General features: G+C 45.8%; 2 protein-coding genes across 4 annotated transcripts in view; one reads left to right on the forward strand and one right to left on the reverse strand.

Moving 5' to 3' along the window:
* The window catches only part of kcnh6a (potassium voltage-gated channel, subfamily H (eag-related), member 6a), a 54,838-nt gene extending 45,649 nt beyond the window's left edge, over positions 1 to 9,189 (forward strand). For 2 of the 3 annotated variants that reach the window (XM_064322014.1, XM_064322016.1), the window contains exons 10-16: positions 2,243 to 2,495; positions 4,092 to 4,285; positions 4,577 to 4,676; positions 5,720 to 6,019; positions 6,402 to 6,582; positions 6,833 to 7,034; positions 7,542 to 9,189. In XM_064322014.1, coding sequence (XP_064178084.1) covers positions 2,243 to 2,495; positions 4,092 to 4,285; positions 4,577 to 4,676; positions 5,720 to 6,019; positions 6,402 to 6,582; positions 6,833 to 7,034; positions 7,542 to 7,823 — 1,512 coding nt within the window. In that variant the 3' untranslated portion in view covers positions 7,824 to 9,189. The remainder of the gene's footprint in view (positions 1 to 2,242; positions 2,496 to 4,091; positions 4,286 to 4,576; positions 4,677 to 5,719; positions 6,020 to 6,401; positions 6,583 to 6,832; positions 7,035 to 7,541) is intronic. The other variant, XM_064322015.1, reaches the window with a different exon arrangement.
* A 1,058-nt stretch (positions 9,190 to 10,247) lies between these two features.
* On the reverse strand, positions 10,248 to 15,797 carry dcaf7 (ddb1 and cul4 associated factor 7). The gene is made up of 7 exons (XM_064322017.1): positions 14,751 to 15,797; positions 14,076 to 14,234; positions 13,833 to 13,944; positions 13,565 to 13,683; positions 13,090 to 13,299; positions 12,810 to 12,927; positions 10,248 to 12,601 (listed from the first exon to the last, which is right to left on the reverse strand). The coding sequence occupies exons 1-7, from the start codon at positions 14,886 to 14,888 to the stop codon at positions 12,429 to 12,431; spliced, it is 1,029 nt and encodes a 342-aa protein (XP_064178087.1). The 5' UTR covers positions 14,889 to 15,797; the 3' UTR covers positions 10,248 to 12,428.
* Between the last annotated feature and the right edge of the window lie 1,354 nt (positions 15,798 to 17,151).

Consider the following 17,151-nt stretch of genomic DNA (forward strand, 5'->3'; position numbering starts at 1 on the left):
GACCCCTTTCCCCCCACCCCCGCCACACACACACACGCACACACACACACACACAGAGGCACATACATGTATACTGCTCTGTGTCTGGACTCACACTACATCCTGAGTTGATCCTGAATGTTCCCAGGAACATTGTGCTTCTTTACTTCATACTGTGATGTCATGGAAAGCTCCAGGGTGTGCGTCTCTTCTCTATTCGGTGAATGTCTGTGTAGTCTGCATCACAGACAAATGTATCTGGTTCACAGAAGACTGTCATCTCTAATAGCTTTATCTTTTTTAGCCTAGGCCTGAAAATCTTAAAAGGACTTTTCCACACACAGAGATGCCAGTATAATACAACATACATTTACATACTGTCTCCTGAACATGGCCTATAAGTTAAAGGCTAAAAAAAACAGTTGTTATAAACATAAGTGACAGACTTCCATGTATGACACGTGCTTCGTGATTAAGTACAATCATGCATAAAATGTATATAACATGCTATACAGTGTAAATTGGTGTTAGGTTCACATGATCTATATCATCAGCTGTTCAGTATCCATATATCCACAGGCCAAACACATGACTTCAGTAAATGTTTTAATTGGTATAAAGGACAACATAATCACCCTCCCACAACACCATTGATGTAATGTTTGATGCCTGCATGTGATTGGCTTCAGGGCAGAAGCAAGAACACCCTTGAGAAAAAGGTTACTGTTTCCACTTCCAGAATTTTAGAACCAGTGCATGGACTACAGGTGTTCTTTTTGACACGATGAGCTGTGCTTGGAACTCCCCCCGACCCCCCACCTTTAGAGGTGTGACCCCTGGGTGTCTGACATAAGGGATGGATGCAGGAAGTCGTCCTTACAGTCACGCTTCCTCTCGGACCCATCACTAGCGCGCAGGCTAATGGAAGAGGGCATTTGGAAGTGCGGGGCTGGTCTGTCAATTCCATGTGAGCGGAGCCCATCACAGCCCCGTGCATCTCCTGCACTCTCCATACGTTGGCGTAATTGGGCGCTGGGCCGTGACTTCCGATAGCATTGGCCCGGGGGGCAAATCCAGTGGAGCGGTGGCTCGGCGCGCGGATATTTAGCCGCTAGCTGTGCCGCTCCTGGGTGCTGCTGCTGCTGCTGTCCCTGTGCCAGATCACTCACTCAAGAGGGAGTGCTGCATGTCACCATGACCAGAACTCGCTGACATGTATCTGTGTGTGTGGGGCCTCATAGCTCTTCACAGCCTGGCTGACACACAGGCTTTTATACTTCAGTGTATTTACCATTATAATATGCTCTTAGTCAGTGGACCTCAAACGTAGTCCTGGGGACCTTTGTGTATGTTGGTTTTTATTACAGTCAATCTCTTGCTCAGTTAAGGTTGCTGAACACATGCTTATATTCTTTCGTAATTTTTTTCCTTAAACCTATTAACACAATGCAGATTCAGCTTATAATCATTTGCTTTATCTTTGAATTTTTTATTATCTACCTAATGGTTAGATTTAGTGGCCAGGTGTCCACACTTTCACTAAATAGAGGTCTGTTGTGTCAACTGTCTTTAATTTGATCAGTTAAAAAAATATTTTCCTCTTTATGTAATTGCTTCCAATATAGCACAATAAGCACAATGTGTATGTGACTTGAAAAGTGGTTGCACAGTTTTACTTTTTTTTGTATTTCTTATTTTAGTTTGTTATTTTAGTTTAATGTTTCCTTTCCCAGAACCCGTGAGGTGGAAGGGTGAAATGTTCATTTATTTTATTTTGTGTTTGTGTGGGTGCGCTCTCTCTCTCTCTCTTCATGCGGCAACCAACGGTGTTTCCCAGAACTGCCGCATCTCCCTCCCAGGGGTGCCATGCTGGCGTGCTATTTACATAGCACACATACATAGCTATTTCTGACATAATGTGGCTTAAAAGGATAAATAATCCCTCAAATTATGAAGTGTCTAATTAAGAAAAATTGTCATTTTATGAAAATTATGGGATTACAGTTGTAGTTGGAACGAAAACCAGCATACACAGGGGTCCCTCAGGACCAACTTTGAAAACCACTGCTCTTAGCACACATTGATAGCACATGTAATTAATATTACTTATGAGCCGGCTCATTGTCAGTTTGCTTGCTTTCTGTCTTCTCTTTTCTTCCCATTTTCTCCCTTTGGCCTTGAAATTGATTCCTTGATCTTTGATCCCTCTCTCAACTCTGTCCTCCGTCTCTCCATCTTTATTTTTCTCTCTGTCTCTCCGTAGGTGTTGAAGGGATTCCCAGAGTGCTTGCAAGCAGACATCTGCCTGCACCTGAACCGCAGCCTGCTGCAGAACTGCAAGGCGTTCCACGGGGCCAGCAAGGGCTGCCTGCGCGCCCTGGCCATGCGCTTCAAGACCACCCACGCCCCGCCCGGCGACACCCTGGTGCACTACGGCGACGTGCTCACCGCGCTCTACTTCATCTCGCGTGGCTCCATCGAGATCCTGCGCGAGGATGTGGTGGTGGCCATATTGGGTGAACATCCCCCTCGTGTATTTCTCTCTGCTCTTGTCTCCAGGGCTCTTTAGCAGTGCTCAGCAGGTCAGAGGTGCAGAGTAAAGCACATTAAAATGCAGGTTAGGCTAGTTCATGCCTGGAGGGCCTGTGTGCAGGCAAGTTCTGCTTCCACCAATAACCACGACTCACTCCTGTGCTGTGGGATTCACGGTGTTTAACAATAAAATGTCAGATCACGTATGTAATTTCTATGGACTCGCTAAATCATTAAAAGCAGACATTGGTATAAAATCCAGAAACAGATATGGCTTTTCTTACCCACCCCTGTTCTTTGAAGCAGTCTACTGCTTTTGAAAAAAAAAAAAACATTTAGAAGTAGATTCATATAAAAATCGCTATGATAGCTAACTAGCTGCCAACATTGGCTGGGTACGATATAGTTTCGCTGTTAGGAAAAAATAACCGTCAGCCGATGCTAGCTAATGTTTAAGTAGAAAAAAGTAGCCAGATTAAATATAGTCTTTGAATATCAATTGGGTAAACTAGTCATAATCTACTTAATAGTCATATAACCATTACGTTTATGTAAAATAAATAAAATAAAGCTAGCTAAAGTTACCTTTACCTCATCTTCAGGTGACCTATACAGCAGTTGAGAGATTGATTGAATTGCGCAAGCTTCATCGACTGAAAACGTGAAATGGAAGATAGTTTGGTGTAATCTGAAAAGGGGGGGGGGGGGGTTACACCCTCGACTAAGCCCCAGGAACTTGACCGTAATGAATTTACATTTAAACTAACTGCAATTAATTATTTCAAAATATGAACTGAAGATATACCCATCCTGCAAAAAGCTAATTTGGTATGGACACTATTTGGGATGTACAGAACCATCTTGGAAGGGGTTCCCAAAATTTCAGACCCATGAAAAGCTTTTTTGAAGTGGAAGTGAAAAAAATGGCGGGGTGAAAAGCACTAAGATATCACCAAAAGCTGATGTTCCTCTTAAACACTGGCACACAATGCCAATTTTACCATTTAGATTTATGGACAGTAGGCAAATATGAAACAAACAAATCTCAGTATGTTTTGTTCTCAAATACTTGTTTTACACTGTTTTAAACACCACTGTCTTAAACACCCATTCTGAATAGAGTGACCTCTTAAATATTCACCTGTGAGAGGTATGTTAATGATTAGAAAGGCAGATAATAATGCTTAAAAAATTTTAACATACCCAAGTGATGGACTATAGGTCACTTATTGTTAACCTCTTCCGATTATGAGATATCAAGCCCACTATTGAGGTGCATGACCCAAGGGACATGTGTGACAAATTTCTTGATTTTATGAGGTCATTTACATGCCTTTTAATTCAATCGGCAAGCAAATAGGCAGCCATTTTGAGTTTGTTCTTACTTAACTTACTTACTTCCTTACTTGTTTACATTTTTTTTTTTTTTTTGGGAACACCTGGAATATCTTTGGATCACCCAAGGGACATCGGTACCCTTTTTCATGCTTTCATCTGCCTTTTTATCAGCTTTTTTCACATAATTCCCCCGGCTACCTGTGCTTTGACCCTGTCCCTCCTCCTCCCGCACCCCCCTGTAGGTAAGAATGATATCTTCGGGGAGCCCCTCAGTCTGTACGCGCGACCCGGCAAGTCCAATGCAGACGTGCGGGCGCTGACCTACTGCGATCTCCACAAGATCCACAGGGATGACCTGCTGGAGGTGCTGGATATGTACCCGGACTTCTCTGATAACTTCTGGATCAACCTGGAGATCACTTTCAACCTGCGAGATGTGAGTGCCACTGTCCTGGAGATGACCATTCATTCATAGTGCTCTGTACTTAGTGTAATCATACAACCTCATGCACACACACACGCACATGCACACATCCAGTCATGACAAACAAGAGCAAACGATTCCTCTTTGTATTGCTAGACTTTGTATTGCTACAGGCAAAAACACATGAAGCCCACACATTCAAACATTGCTCCCATTATACATGATCGTGCACACTTTGAACTACGGTTGTGAGTCTGTATGGCTATCTCAGGCTGTTGAGTTACTGAGGATGATGTGTACCAGGTAGATGGAATCTTCCAGTCGCTGCCCAGTGAAGACTCTGAATGTGGTTACCGGCGGCCAAGGAGAAAGAGAAACTCCCTGCACCGCCGCAACCGGCCCGGTGAGTGATGTGGGCAAACACATCCCAGTCTATAAGACAGTTATAACCCCCACTCTACCGATTATTATCCACACTCTACCAATTATTACCCCCACTCTACCAATCATTATCCACACTCTACCATTTATTATCTACACTCTACCGATTATTACCCCCACTCTACCAATCATTATCCACACTCTACCAATTATTATCTACACTCTACCGATTATTACCTACACTCTACCAATTATTACCCACACTCTACCAATCATTACCCACACTCTACCAATCATTACCCCCACTCTACCAATTATTACCCACACTCTACCAATTATTACCCACACTCTACCAACTATTATCCACACTCTACCAATCATTATCCACACTCTACCAATTATTACCCACACTCTACCAATTATTATCCACACTCTACCAATCATTATCCACACTCTACCCATTATTACCCACACTCTACCCATTATTACCCACACTCTACCAATTATTACCCACACTGTACCCATTATTACCCACACTCTACCAACTATTATCCACACTCTACCAATCATTATCCACACTCTACCAATTATTACCCACACTCTACCAATTATTACCCACACTCTACCAATTATTACCCACACTCTACCAATTATTACCCACACTCTACCCATTATTACCCACACTCTACCAATTGTTACCCACACTCTACCCATTATTACCCACACTCTACCAATCATTATCCACACTGACAGTTATTATATACACTCTACCATAGTGTAGAACACAAGAACAATATTATAATTAAAAGGATCATTATAACACCTATTACTTTCCATGTCATGGAAAGTAATAGGTCATGATCATGTAGAACATATTGTACCTGAACTATGATTAATTATGAACTTCCCACACACTTCCAAAATCCAAAATGAATCATACCTGGTTCTTGCAATTATGTTGAAGTGCTACAAATTCATGCCAAATGAAAATACCAGGCTTTGCACTGTACTAAAGCAAATACGTATTGTGCGGTTCTCAATGATGATCCTGCTCATGTACTGTAGATGGGATGGATCGGGAAGAACCCTACTCCAACCAGCCTTGCCCTACCATGGCAAACCACCAGGGGGCATCACCTGGTCCACAGTGGGATGAGCTCTGCAGCACTGCCAGTTCCTGCTCTCAGTCCAGCCAGGAAGAAATGAAGCCCCTGGCCCACAGCCCCACTGAGCTGTACCCAGCTGGAGGTGACAGCTGTGACTACCCCCCCACTGTGGTCAGCCTGCTGCCCCCTAGCAGTGCCACAGCAGGCACGGGGGGCCCCATGGAACGAAATGGCACCTATACAGGTACTGGTGAGAGAGGTGCGTACGTGTATGTGTGGTATGTGTGTGTGCGTACGTGTGTGTGCGTGTGTGTGTGTGTGTGTGTGTGTGTGCGTCAGACCTGGGTCAAATACGTATTTGTTTTGGATTCAAATACTTTTCTGTGCTCTGTTGACCTTGCCTGGTGTAATTGAGCCTGCCAATATGACCAGAAGGCAGGGTTTGCACCTTTTGAGAGTATTTCATTGGTTCCAATACATCAGACAAGATCAGTAAAGCGTAGAAAAGTATTTGAATCCAAAACAAATACGTATTTGACCCAGGTCTGGTGTGCGCATGTGTGTGTGTGTGTGTGTGTGTGTGTTGCAGTTGATACCTCTTCTGAGTTTCAGTTACACTTCCTCTCCCCCTCCCTCTACAGTGGCCGCTCTGAACATGCCGAGTCTGTACAGGTTCTGTCCCGACCGCCGGTCCAGTCAGTTCTCAGAGAGCACGCGCCGCTCCTCCTCCGTCAGGGCCACCTATCACCCGCCCCCCTGCGCGGAGGACCGGCCCAGCGAGCTGGAGTCCCGCCTCGAGCTGCTCCAGTCCCAGCTCAACAGGTAAGGGGGTGCGGTCAGGGTAACGGACAGTTCTGCCGAAGACTGTGGGAGAGGTGTGACTGAGAGGGAGGTGGAGTAACAGAGTAGACAAGATGGAGTAGAGAAAAGTAGACAAGATGGTAGACAAGATGGAGTAGAGAAAAGAGTAAATGTCCAGTTTAGACAAAAAACAGCAAAGCCTTTCCAGTAAGAATGAAAGGAGAGAGGGAAATGGAGGAGTGTGGCCCAGCTGCGGTCTCCCCCTCCCCAGGCTGGAGACCAGGATGACGGCCGACATCAACATGATCCTGCAGCTGCTGCAGAGGCAGGCGGCCCCGGTGCCCCCCGCGTACTGCGCCGTGTCGCCCGGCTCCCGCCGCCCGCGCCCCACGCACCCGCCCCGCCCGCGCAGCCCCGGCGCACAGGCCCCCGTCACGCCGGCGCGGACGCACAGCCGGCCCTCGCCCCCGCAGGTACGCCCCCCCCAGTGGGAATGAGCAGGGGAAACAGGGGGGGAGATACAGCGCAGCCTCAGCTGGCACTGAGGAGGACAGCAAAGATAAGGACCTCAGTTAACCCCCTGTTGTTAATTTCCCTTTGAATAATTGAAAATCCTTATGTCAATGTTTCTAATCTTCTATATGGCATACACTGTAAGAAGTGGATAGGCATGCCTTTGAAGAGGCTTTTTGGAATGTTTTTTTTTTTCTTCAAAATTCTAAGTCTAGAACTCCGTTGCTTTCCAATACCAGTAGTGAGTGTTACATCAGCATGTTAGGTTAAGAGCATTCTAATGACATATCTGTGATGTTACACTTTAAAGGATTAAGGCCTGTCAGGGATGACAAAAGCACTGTTGTTGTATTTGACAGTTTGTGTAAAGAATGCACAGACACAGAGGAGCCTGTTGTAGTCGTGTTTGTGTTAGAGACTGTCCAAAGTGCTTACTCTTCCTCCCCCTCTGCCTTTTGACCTGGCAGAGCGTGGAAGCTCCCGATCCCGACAGGCTCAACACGGACTCCAGGCGCTCCGTGTTCAGCGGCGTCCGCCTGGCCATGCCCCCTGACCAGGCCACGCCCCTTTCGCCTGAGACGCGCGCGGCCACGCCCTGCCTGAGGCCGTCCCCGGTCCTCGTCTCCGCGGGCGCGGGCGGACTGAGCGGCGGCCTGCGCTCCCCCTCGCTCCCCGAGAACCTGGAGACCCCCGCGGGGCCTGCTGACATACAGAGACACATCTCAGACCCAGTTCTGCCTGGCAGCTAGAGCCCCCCACCTCACTCAGCTCTGTCCAGTGGCACTAAGCCACGCACACATATTAGGACAGGAGCACGGCCACCCAGCTGGCCACCGGGTACCCATCGACCACCTCTGCGTCTCGGCCGCCCTCCTCTCTCTCCTTTCCAGCACGCACCCCATGGCCTGTGGGAGGACAGCGGCTTATCTACCTGGAGAACACAAGAGCACCTCCAGCTTCTCCTGAAGCCAGTGCAGAACGACATATGGAAGCATTAGGAACTTTCTCTTAGCCCTACACAAGCCATGCCCTGTCTCTGTTGCCTACTGGACAGGAAAATATAAGCACAACCAAACTCCCATCGCCCCCGTGGCTTTGAAACATAGCTGGCTCTGTACACCTTTGCATATATTGTGTTTTTGTGACTACGCACCTTCTCTGAGGAGATTTGAATCGTGTCTGAAAAGTAACAACACACATTAGCCAGGGCACACAGATTTTAATGATACCGTCAGTGGACTGTTAGTCTGTGGCCATACACTGTACAGTCTCGGCTGTGATGGGGCATAGATCAGGTCTGAATATGTGGGTGGACAGTGCACAGTTTAAGGGGGCAGTGGGGAGACATATATAGGCGCAACATGTGAAAGCTCCCCCCCCCCCCCCCCCAAGCCCCTATAATGGATGTGAGATTGTCAGAGGACAGGATGAGTCTACGCACAAGCAGTAACTAACAGATGCCCCCAGATGCTCAGCTGTAGACATTTTCCAGTTAGGTACCATATCTATGTTTTTTTTAAAACTCTGTTATGATCATTTTAAAGTAGATGCCTAAATTTGCACTTTTCATGCATTTTATGTCCACCAACAAGACAATGAAAGCTTGGGACTGGTTGCATGAGCATACCATAAGAGTTTAATTTGCACCCGGGTACAGGCATACCCACAGGTACAGATTCAGTTAGACTACAACCCTACCGGTACTCTATAATCAAGCAGCGATTTTCGTCAGATTTCAAAGAACAGTTGTCTAACCTCTGCCAAATGAAATTGTTGGCGCAATTTTGTATTGTAATTTATTTTGTCTTTCTGCAACCTTAACGTAATGAGGGGTGACGGGTGTGGTCTGGACACACAAGCACATGTAGCATACTTGAGCGTCTGGCGTTTCCACTGCTGTAAATCTTAGAGAAGCAACGTGGTGTTTTTAGGACATTTAGGACTGCTTGTTTCCAACGCGACTCCTTTATTGATGTGTTTGCATAGGCAGGTGAATGTAACAAGACATGAACCCTTCATTGTTTTGAAATTTTAAAAGGTTTCGTAAAGCATGAAGAATTATTTTTTTAGATTGAAGTGACCGATAAGCATTTCAATTAAAGTGTTTCAATTCTGTTTTCAGTCTCTTAAATATTTTTAAAAGGGCTTTTCTGTAGGAATGCAGTGAGTAAACAGATCATCCATCCATCCAACAGTACATTTATTCCAGGTTCAGCAAAGATAAGTATGTACGAACGACTGGTAATTAACTGACCAAGCTGGCATTGATGAAGGTCTTCTGAGTGAAAGCTTTAGCTATATTTAACTGACTTGTACTCAGTCCCAGTTTGCTGAAGTGACTTGTGTTCATGTCTGTAGAAACTTGTAGAAGCTCTGTAGAAGCTCTGCATCTTATGGGAATTCCAATTAACAGGTTCAGCAGGTGGTTACATAACCAGTCACATAACATTCAAATCACCCTGTGTGTCTGTTTTTGTGTTGTGCTAATACTGTATTAAGCTTGTGAATAAGACCTGTTGGACTGCAGTTTCAGCCAAGAAATTTCTGCACCAATTTCTGGCAGCAATTTCTAGTAGAATCACTCCCTATTGTCAGTATCAGTGCATGTGGATGCAAATTACACAAGGCAGAAATTGTGTACCAGCGCCCCCGTGTGGGCATGTAAATGTGCTGCAGACTGAAGCACACCAGACAACTGAGATCCCCAAGCCTCCTGTGAACTGCACAGGAAATCCTCTAGTGACATCCTCAAGACAAAAAAGAATACTCTTATGAACAAAGAATACATTATGTGTATTCTGTAATGTTTACAGCTGGAACATTTGGCCAGTGGCATTTTATACCAAGCTCCCCCATCTGTATATTAGCAATGACATCAGTGTGTTTATAATACCAACACAAAACTGGGAAGAAACAATATAAATACCCTACTTATTTAGGAGAGCATTTTCATGTTGGCTTTAATCTCTTGAACCTTTGAACCTTTTCAGAGCAGTGCTGTCCTTCAGTAGAACACTACATAATTTAATCCACTTGCAAAAATGAGAACATGCATCAGCAGTAAGTTTATTAGAAACATTCAGTGGGCGCTCATTTCCCTTCTCCACAGCAACAACCTGTTGGGAGAAAACAGTAACGGAAAATCATTCAGAAGCTACAAAACACAGGCGGTCTTACGTAAGAAAAAAATGTCATTTATTTGTCATAGTAAATAGTTGTCACAAGTTATTAAATCACACTGCTGCAGAGAACTCACAAATGGGACAGAGATGGTGGTGAGGAGCAAAGACTGGGAGCTGAGATAGGTGCTGTAGATCAAATAGGACCACAGGACTGTTCAAACCCCAAGGAACTAAACTAGGGCCTTAGGATACAGTGTCCTTTAATTTTGGGGTCTGAAGTACTGAAGGGCCAAAAAAAAAACCCAGGGTAGACTGTGCCTTATTGCACATTTAACCTTCAGAGTAGGTCAGATTAATCCAAGAATGGAACGATTTCAGCTGTCCTCTTCCTCAGAAGTACGACCAGGCCACGAGCACCTTGTGAAATGGTACTGCAGTTTTTTTTTTGCTGTGACCACTGTACCAGACTGCAAAGTTTAACTTCCACCTCACAAGAAACAAATACTTTGCAACTGCACATTTACAATAGTGTGCCAATAATAACCTGTTCTGCAGTCAGCTTTCTCCCTGCCGAGTTCCACAGCCATGCAGGGCTACAAGCTTATACACAGTAAGTAATAATATTCTACACACGATGACAAAAAGGGTTATATAGGGAAAAAAAATAACATGGACTGCCCAAATATGTCTATCGAGATTTCAGGAAAAAGAGAAAGAGAATTTATATTTATATATATATTTATTTCCCACTACAAACATGCTAAATTGTTCACCTTTAAATATTGAGCACAAGACGGGTGAGGACACAACACCAAGGAAAAACAAAAGGAAAAGTATGTGATTTGCAGCACTTGTCACAGGCGGGGCTAAGGGGACCCCTTTCATGGTCCATGTGTCCAGCGTAAAGCCCCCCTTAGACCGCCATTTTAAACTCCGGCCCATCTAGGTCTTAGTGCTGTGTCCTCTCCTTCATGGTGGCGAGCGAGAAGGACGCCAGGCTTCATCAGACGTCACGCATACTGGACTCCATTCCTCCGCTCACCGTCGGCGATGCCACACCCTCTCCAGTCCACACCTCCTACTGGTCAAAACCCCCCTCTTCAGCCCCTCCCCCCAGGGAGCCTGGGAAGTAGGGCCGAGTGACAGGGCAGTGGGGATGTATGTGGCTCCGCTCACACTGTGAACACTTCTGACACAGTGTGCTTCCAGTTTTCATTAAAGTTGTCTCACCCAAAAATGTCCAACTTATTAGTTCCAAGAAAACTGTTTAATTAGAAGGCTAACGATCTAGCCTCAGCGATCTAGCTAACACCTGACTGAAATGCCACTCAAAAATACACGTATCAACTCACAAAGCAGTCAGACTTCCACTCTTTCTTTAGTAGCCATTGTCAATTCTAGCCCCCACCAACATGTTTACCAAAAACTGCATCCTTAGTTGCTTGCCTTCACATACCATCAGTTTTCTATGGAATGAGAGCCCAGTTTTATCCTTTTGAACCCCACCCCCCACCCCCCAGCATTTTGACAGAATGTGTCACACACATTAACTCAACATAAATAAAAGAAAATGACTAGCTACGTATCACAGTTTACTACATGTGGAACTATGCGATTACACACATAGGTAGAACTGACTTGCTCTGTAATTTTATTCTCTTTTGTCTAATCCACATAAACTGTCCACAGACATCAGATCCGTGAGATTAAAGGGAGTAACATCTAAATCTCTCCAGCTGCACGTGATCAGTGTGGAGTATAAAATTTTCTAGGGAAGATCCGACTTCATAGTTACAAAACGGTGCTGACGTATAAAAGCTCCTATGCAGGGAATCCAAGGCTGAGAGACGAGCCGCAACAGTAACGTGAGTCGTCCTTCAGCGGCAGCTCTCAAGTACTGAGAACCCCGCAAATAGCCTGTAGACCCCCTTTCAGTCACTCTCAAATGCATATATGAAATTCACATTCACAACAACAGCAATAAAACCTTCCACGCACCATTATGACTGAGCCAGTACATCCTGTGTGACGCCAACACCAGCACCTAAAATTATGATCCCGCTCTCACCAGTGAGCGCTGAGAAACGGGTGATAAGAGTCTTTTTGCCCTTTTTCCTCTCACACATTTATCCGTTGTCTTTGTCCTGGCCTCAACTGCCTTCATCCACCTTTCCCCACCCCGTCCCGACCCCACCCATGCCCCCCCTTCCCTGTTCTCCCGTCGCCTGGAAGCTACACCCTCAGGATCTCCAGGCAGTTGTTGTAGCAGATGGCGATCCAGTCGGGCTGCGTGGAGGCCCACTGCACGTTGTTGATCTCCCCCTCGGCCGTGTAGGCCAGGATGGGGTCCTCGATGGCCCGCGGCATCTGCTGGATGTCCCAGATCAGGGCCTGGTGGTCGTCCGCTGCGGAGGAGACAAACTAGCATCAGCGCACACAGCACTGTAAAAATCATCCTCACGCGAAAGCATCAAAGGGTGCAACTAAGTAACCACAACAACCTTCCTTCGCTGATGGAAGGGCACTGTATCAGGTATCAGCGTGCTGGGGCTCTGATCCATTATCATATGGTGACGCTGACACTGCGGGTGAGGTGAGCCAGCTGCACCTTACCTGCGGTACAGATGTGGCAGGAAGAGTGGGGCGCCCAGGCGATGCCGTTGACGCAGGCGCGGTGGTTGTTGAGCCTGGCGACCGGCGTGCAGGGCACACGCACGTCCAGGATCACCACCTGCGATGGAGAAGAGGAGTTAGAAAAGAGCGTCGCTTCCGACAGCGTGAGGAGGCAAGAAGGTCAGAGGGGCACTGGGCAAGAGGGTCTGAGGGGCTCGGGGTTGAGAAGGTCAGAGGGCCTCGGGGTTGAGAGGGTCAGAGGGGCTCGGGGGGGACTCGCCTCCATGCCGTCCATGGCCATGGTGGCCAGGTAGTTGGGGTCCTGCTTGTTCCAGCACAGCCGCAGGAGGGGGTGGTGTTGGGGGTCCTCGTAGATGATGGTGCTGTGCTCCAGGTGCCTCAGGTCGAACATGCGCACCGAGCCATCGGCCCCCACCGACGCGAACATGTCCCGGCCGCCGCCCGCCCGGCTGAACGCAATGTCGTACACCTGCACAGGAGCGGACACACGGTTACATTACCGCACACAGAGTGCGGCACCCACCAAAATGTAAAAAGTGCCAGGAAATCTGTTCACTGCCCTCACATCCACTGTAGCTTCCTCCCGCATTTCTTCACTACCCCACTGGGACTTAATGGTTTAGGCTAACTGAAGCGCCTCTCCCCGCTGTGGCTTAGCCCATCGGGTCATTCAGAAGAGTTACAAACAGCACTCTGACTCTACCCTGCCCCCAGGAACGCCGCGGCTCCCTCACCTCCTTGTCATGGGCGATGAGCTGGGTCTTCACGTGGCCCGACACAAGGTTGACCCGGCCCAAAACCTGACCGGTTTCTAAACCCCAGATGGTACAGGTGGTGTCGATGCTGGAGGTGCCTGCAGAGAGACGTCGCGAGAAAGTTAAACCCGAGAATGTCCGTACGGCTCTTCACAGCACACTTACTATGTCACTTCCGTGGCTGAATGTGCAACTCGTGCAACAGAGGAGACGGGCCCGTGGCTGTCCGGAGGGCGGCATCGCTCACCTAGCAGGTTGGGGTCCACCTCGTTCCAGTCGAAGGACGTGAGCGGGGCGCAGAAGTCGGAGTTCTTGTTGTTGTTGAGCAGGCACTCCAGACGGGTCTCAGTATCACTGACCTAAAGGAGAAAGTGGAAGTCATTTTGCCAGGAAGAAGAGCAAGAGAACTTGCAACGCACGCACAATGCTGGACAAGTCGACACCTTGTTGCAGCGTGGCTTCGGTGCACAGGCGGCAGAGACACACTTACCCTCCAGATACGCAGGTAGTCTCCGCTGGTGGCCAGGAGGTCAGGGTATACCCCTTTTGTGTCAGGGATCCACATGATTTTAGTTGTGGGGTAAGGATGGTCAAAGGTGTTCCTGCAGACAAATTCTGAGCTCTCCTCCTCCAGACCCACTAGCTGCACCTGAAACCACACACAAGGAAACAGTCGGTCTAAAGTTTATCACACTTAACACTTCAGCATAACCCAGGACCATAGTGTTTCCACTACATTTCCCCAAGTATAAATACACTTTAACCATTTTATTTTATGCATACTTCGGTAACTTAATCTCGGCTTAAATGAGTACGAGTCTGTAAGGCCGGGAATGTTCCTATTTTAAAAAGCAGCATCGTTTGGGGGTGCGGGGTTCTAGTTAAATGCCGTAAACACTAATTCATAAGAAAAACACTTCGTAAGAAATTTTGGAAGTATTGTTTCGCTACTTTTAAATGTCAATCCGCTGTCTTATTGTATGGTAATAACACTGTTCTAGAAGTGACGGAGAGGAGCGTAGGTTGTTTCAGTTCTCCAAAGCGAATCGGCCAGCTCTCCCCAGAAAAGTTGGTGAAATAATTTCAAGCATGTAGCTCGCTGTCTAGATAACTAATTCCTTCTATCTGAAGGATAGAAATTACACTGACTTGGTAATTTACTCACCTTATTATTGTACTCTTCCACAAAGCTGCCTAGCGCCAGGCGGAAGCGTTTGTCGGGCCGAACACTCCAGTTCATCGCATACACAGTCCATGGCGCCTCGTATTTATAGATCTCTTTTCGCTTGCCGTGGAGTGACATAGCTGCGACGCTCAATAACCAAACCGACTATAACTAATTATTGTAAACGAAAATTATATATTTCTCCAACTGCATACAGCTTACCAGCTCGTTGCTATTACTAAATTGAGCTTTTACTTAGCTATAACAACCATACACATAATAGCTAACGCTAGCAAGTAATCAAAGAAAATAAAAGGCTAACGAGCTGTTTTATTTTGAACAAGCTAGCTAACATAGTTAAACAAAACCAGCATGGCAGTGATTCATACCGCTAGTTACTTAGCTAAGACAGCTAGCTAACAAGCTTGGTAATAGTGAACACCCGCGGCCCCAGAAAGGCAATATTCTGACTGTACAACTTAAAATCTCTAACGACGTCGTACAATTTGTTTTTGCTGAGCTGCGGACCCAGCTCCATTCAATTTCACGGGATAACGTTAGGTAGCTAACTAGGTAGCAAAACAAGCTAGCAAATCACCAAACGTTTAGTACCGCAATTCGTAACAAAAACAAACCTATGCGTGATTTTATAGTAGCAATGGGTTTAAACTGATTTAGACAGCTTGCTATAGACCAAGTTATGATCCTGTCCGCCCAGTAAAGTTACAGAAGTACAATTTCAGCTGAGACCATAGCACAAAGCAACGTTCTTCTTTGACTCATTCGCTCCGCAGAGGCTTCGCGGTATTCCTTTGTCGCAAAAACTGATGGCGGTGATGCGCGCCTCTCCGCTTGGTGAACGGATTTGCCCCCTACAAAAGTATGTACAGATATCCAAGTCATACAATTGGAAATCAATTTAAATCCTTTTAATTGTGTAGTTAGCAAGTTACAGTTGGCGGGGACCATATATTTCACACGCTATTAGTACACAACCTTCCCAAATTCAACCTTACTGGTACTTTCAGCTAGTTGAGGAAATATGATACACTCAAAGAACATGCTACCACTATTCGTCAGAGACGGTGTTGGATTTTAAATATTTTATTGGACAAAACAAGTGTCAATCATTTCATTGGCGCGGTACATTTTAATATCAATGTTACGATTGGTTCATCAAGCAATCAACCATTGAGGGGACTGGCAAAATACAGTTCTGTGGCGAAAACCCACAACGACTACCAGGGAGACGGAACTCAATTTGAAATGTATTACCTGGCTATTGACGAGAGACTTAAGTCAGACTCCTGAAGAAACAAACAAACTAGCAAACAAATGAATAAGTAATCTTGGCATTGATGGAGATGCTTGGCCTACTAGCTCATCTAGCCTACAAAACTGTGGTAATGTAATAAAATCATAAGAAATGGGATGTTAAGGTGAAAGATAGCTTAGAAAATGCACGCTCATCCTCTTCAAGACATTACATTACATTACATTACAGGCATTTGGCAGACGCTCTTATCCAGAGCGACGTACAACAAAGTGTATAACCATAACCAGGAATAAGTATGACGAATCCCCTAGAGAGAAGTACCGGTCCAAGTGCAGGGAACAACCGCATAGTTCAACTTGGATCCTGATGGTTAAACTGATTAACACTAACAACGAGAACGGCAACAACGCAATCTATGGAAAAATAAAGTATTTAAGATCAAGTTAATGCACAGTCACCTACTGAAATACAGTTCTGTGAAACCCAAAGATTACAGGGAGGAAAGATGAAATGTCACCTGGATTGACGGAGACTTAGTCGCTCTGATGAAAAAAAAACTAGCAAACAAAGAATAGAATCTTGGCTGTTGCTGCCTACAGCTCATTCCACAAAATCGTGGCCAGAATAAAATCTAAGAAATGGGTGTTTGAAATACAGAAATGCACGTTTCTGAAGACAAACCTTCACCTATCAGATAAACATCTCTGTGTAAACTTTACAAGCCAATGTGATTTCTAGCTTACGAATACCTCTTAATGAACGTTTACTCTCTTCTTTTGCTCATTAAATATATTAAACTCTCAGTGACTTTCTCTTTGACAAAAATTAAGTCTTCAGTGTGAGAAAAGAGAATATGCATGGATGCATCCATCAGGCCTTTGTCTTAAAAAAAAAAAAAAAAAACAACTTCTTGCTCATAACAAATCCCTCAATATAATACATGCCCAAATAAATCTTACTCCATTTGAATTCAGCAACACACGTTTAACTATTTACTCTTTCAGAAGATATCTTTCCCAGTAGGGTCTGATTGCTTATCAAGTAGGTATGGAAGTCTATTGCAGACATAGGAGCCCACTCTGTCTTAATGATCGCTAGCTATTGAGCAAGATGCTCCTTAAACAA

This window comes from Anguilla rostrata, chromosome 2, assembly GCF_018555375.3.
Source record: "Anguilla rostrata isolate EN2019 chromosome 2, ASM1855537v3, whole genome shotgun sequence".
Classification (NCBI taxonomy): Eukaryota; Metazoa; Chordata; class Actinopteri; order Anguilliformes; family Anguillidae; genus Anguilla; species Anguilla rostrata.

Coding starts and splice junctions, on each gene's coding strand:
- dcaf7 (XM_064322017.1), bottom strand. CDS start 14,888: ATGTCACTCCACGGCAAGCGAAAAGAGATCTATAAATACGAGGCGCCA. Junction 13,945..14,075: donor ACTACCTGCGTATCTGGAGG/GTAAGTGTGTCT, acceptor TTTCTCCTTTAG/GTCAGTGATACTGAGACCCG. Junction 12,602..12,809: donor CTGCCACATCTGTACCGCAG/GTAAGGTGCAGC, acceptor TCTCCTCCGCAG/CGGACGACCACCAGGCCCTG.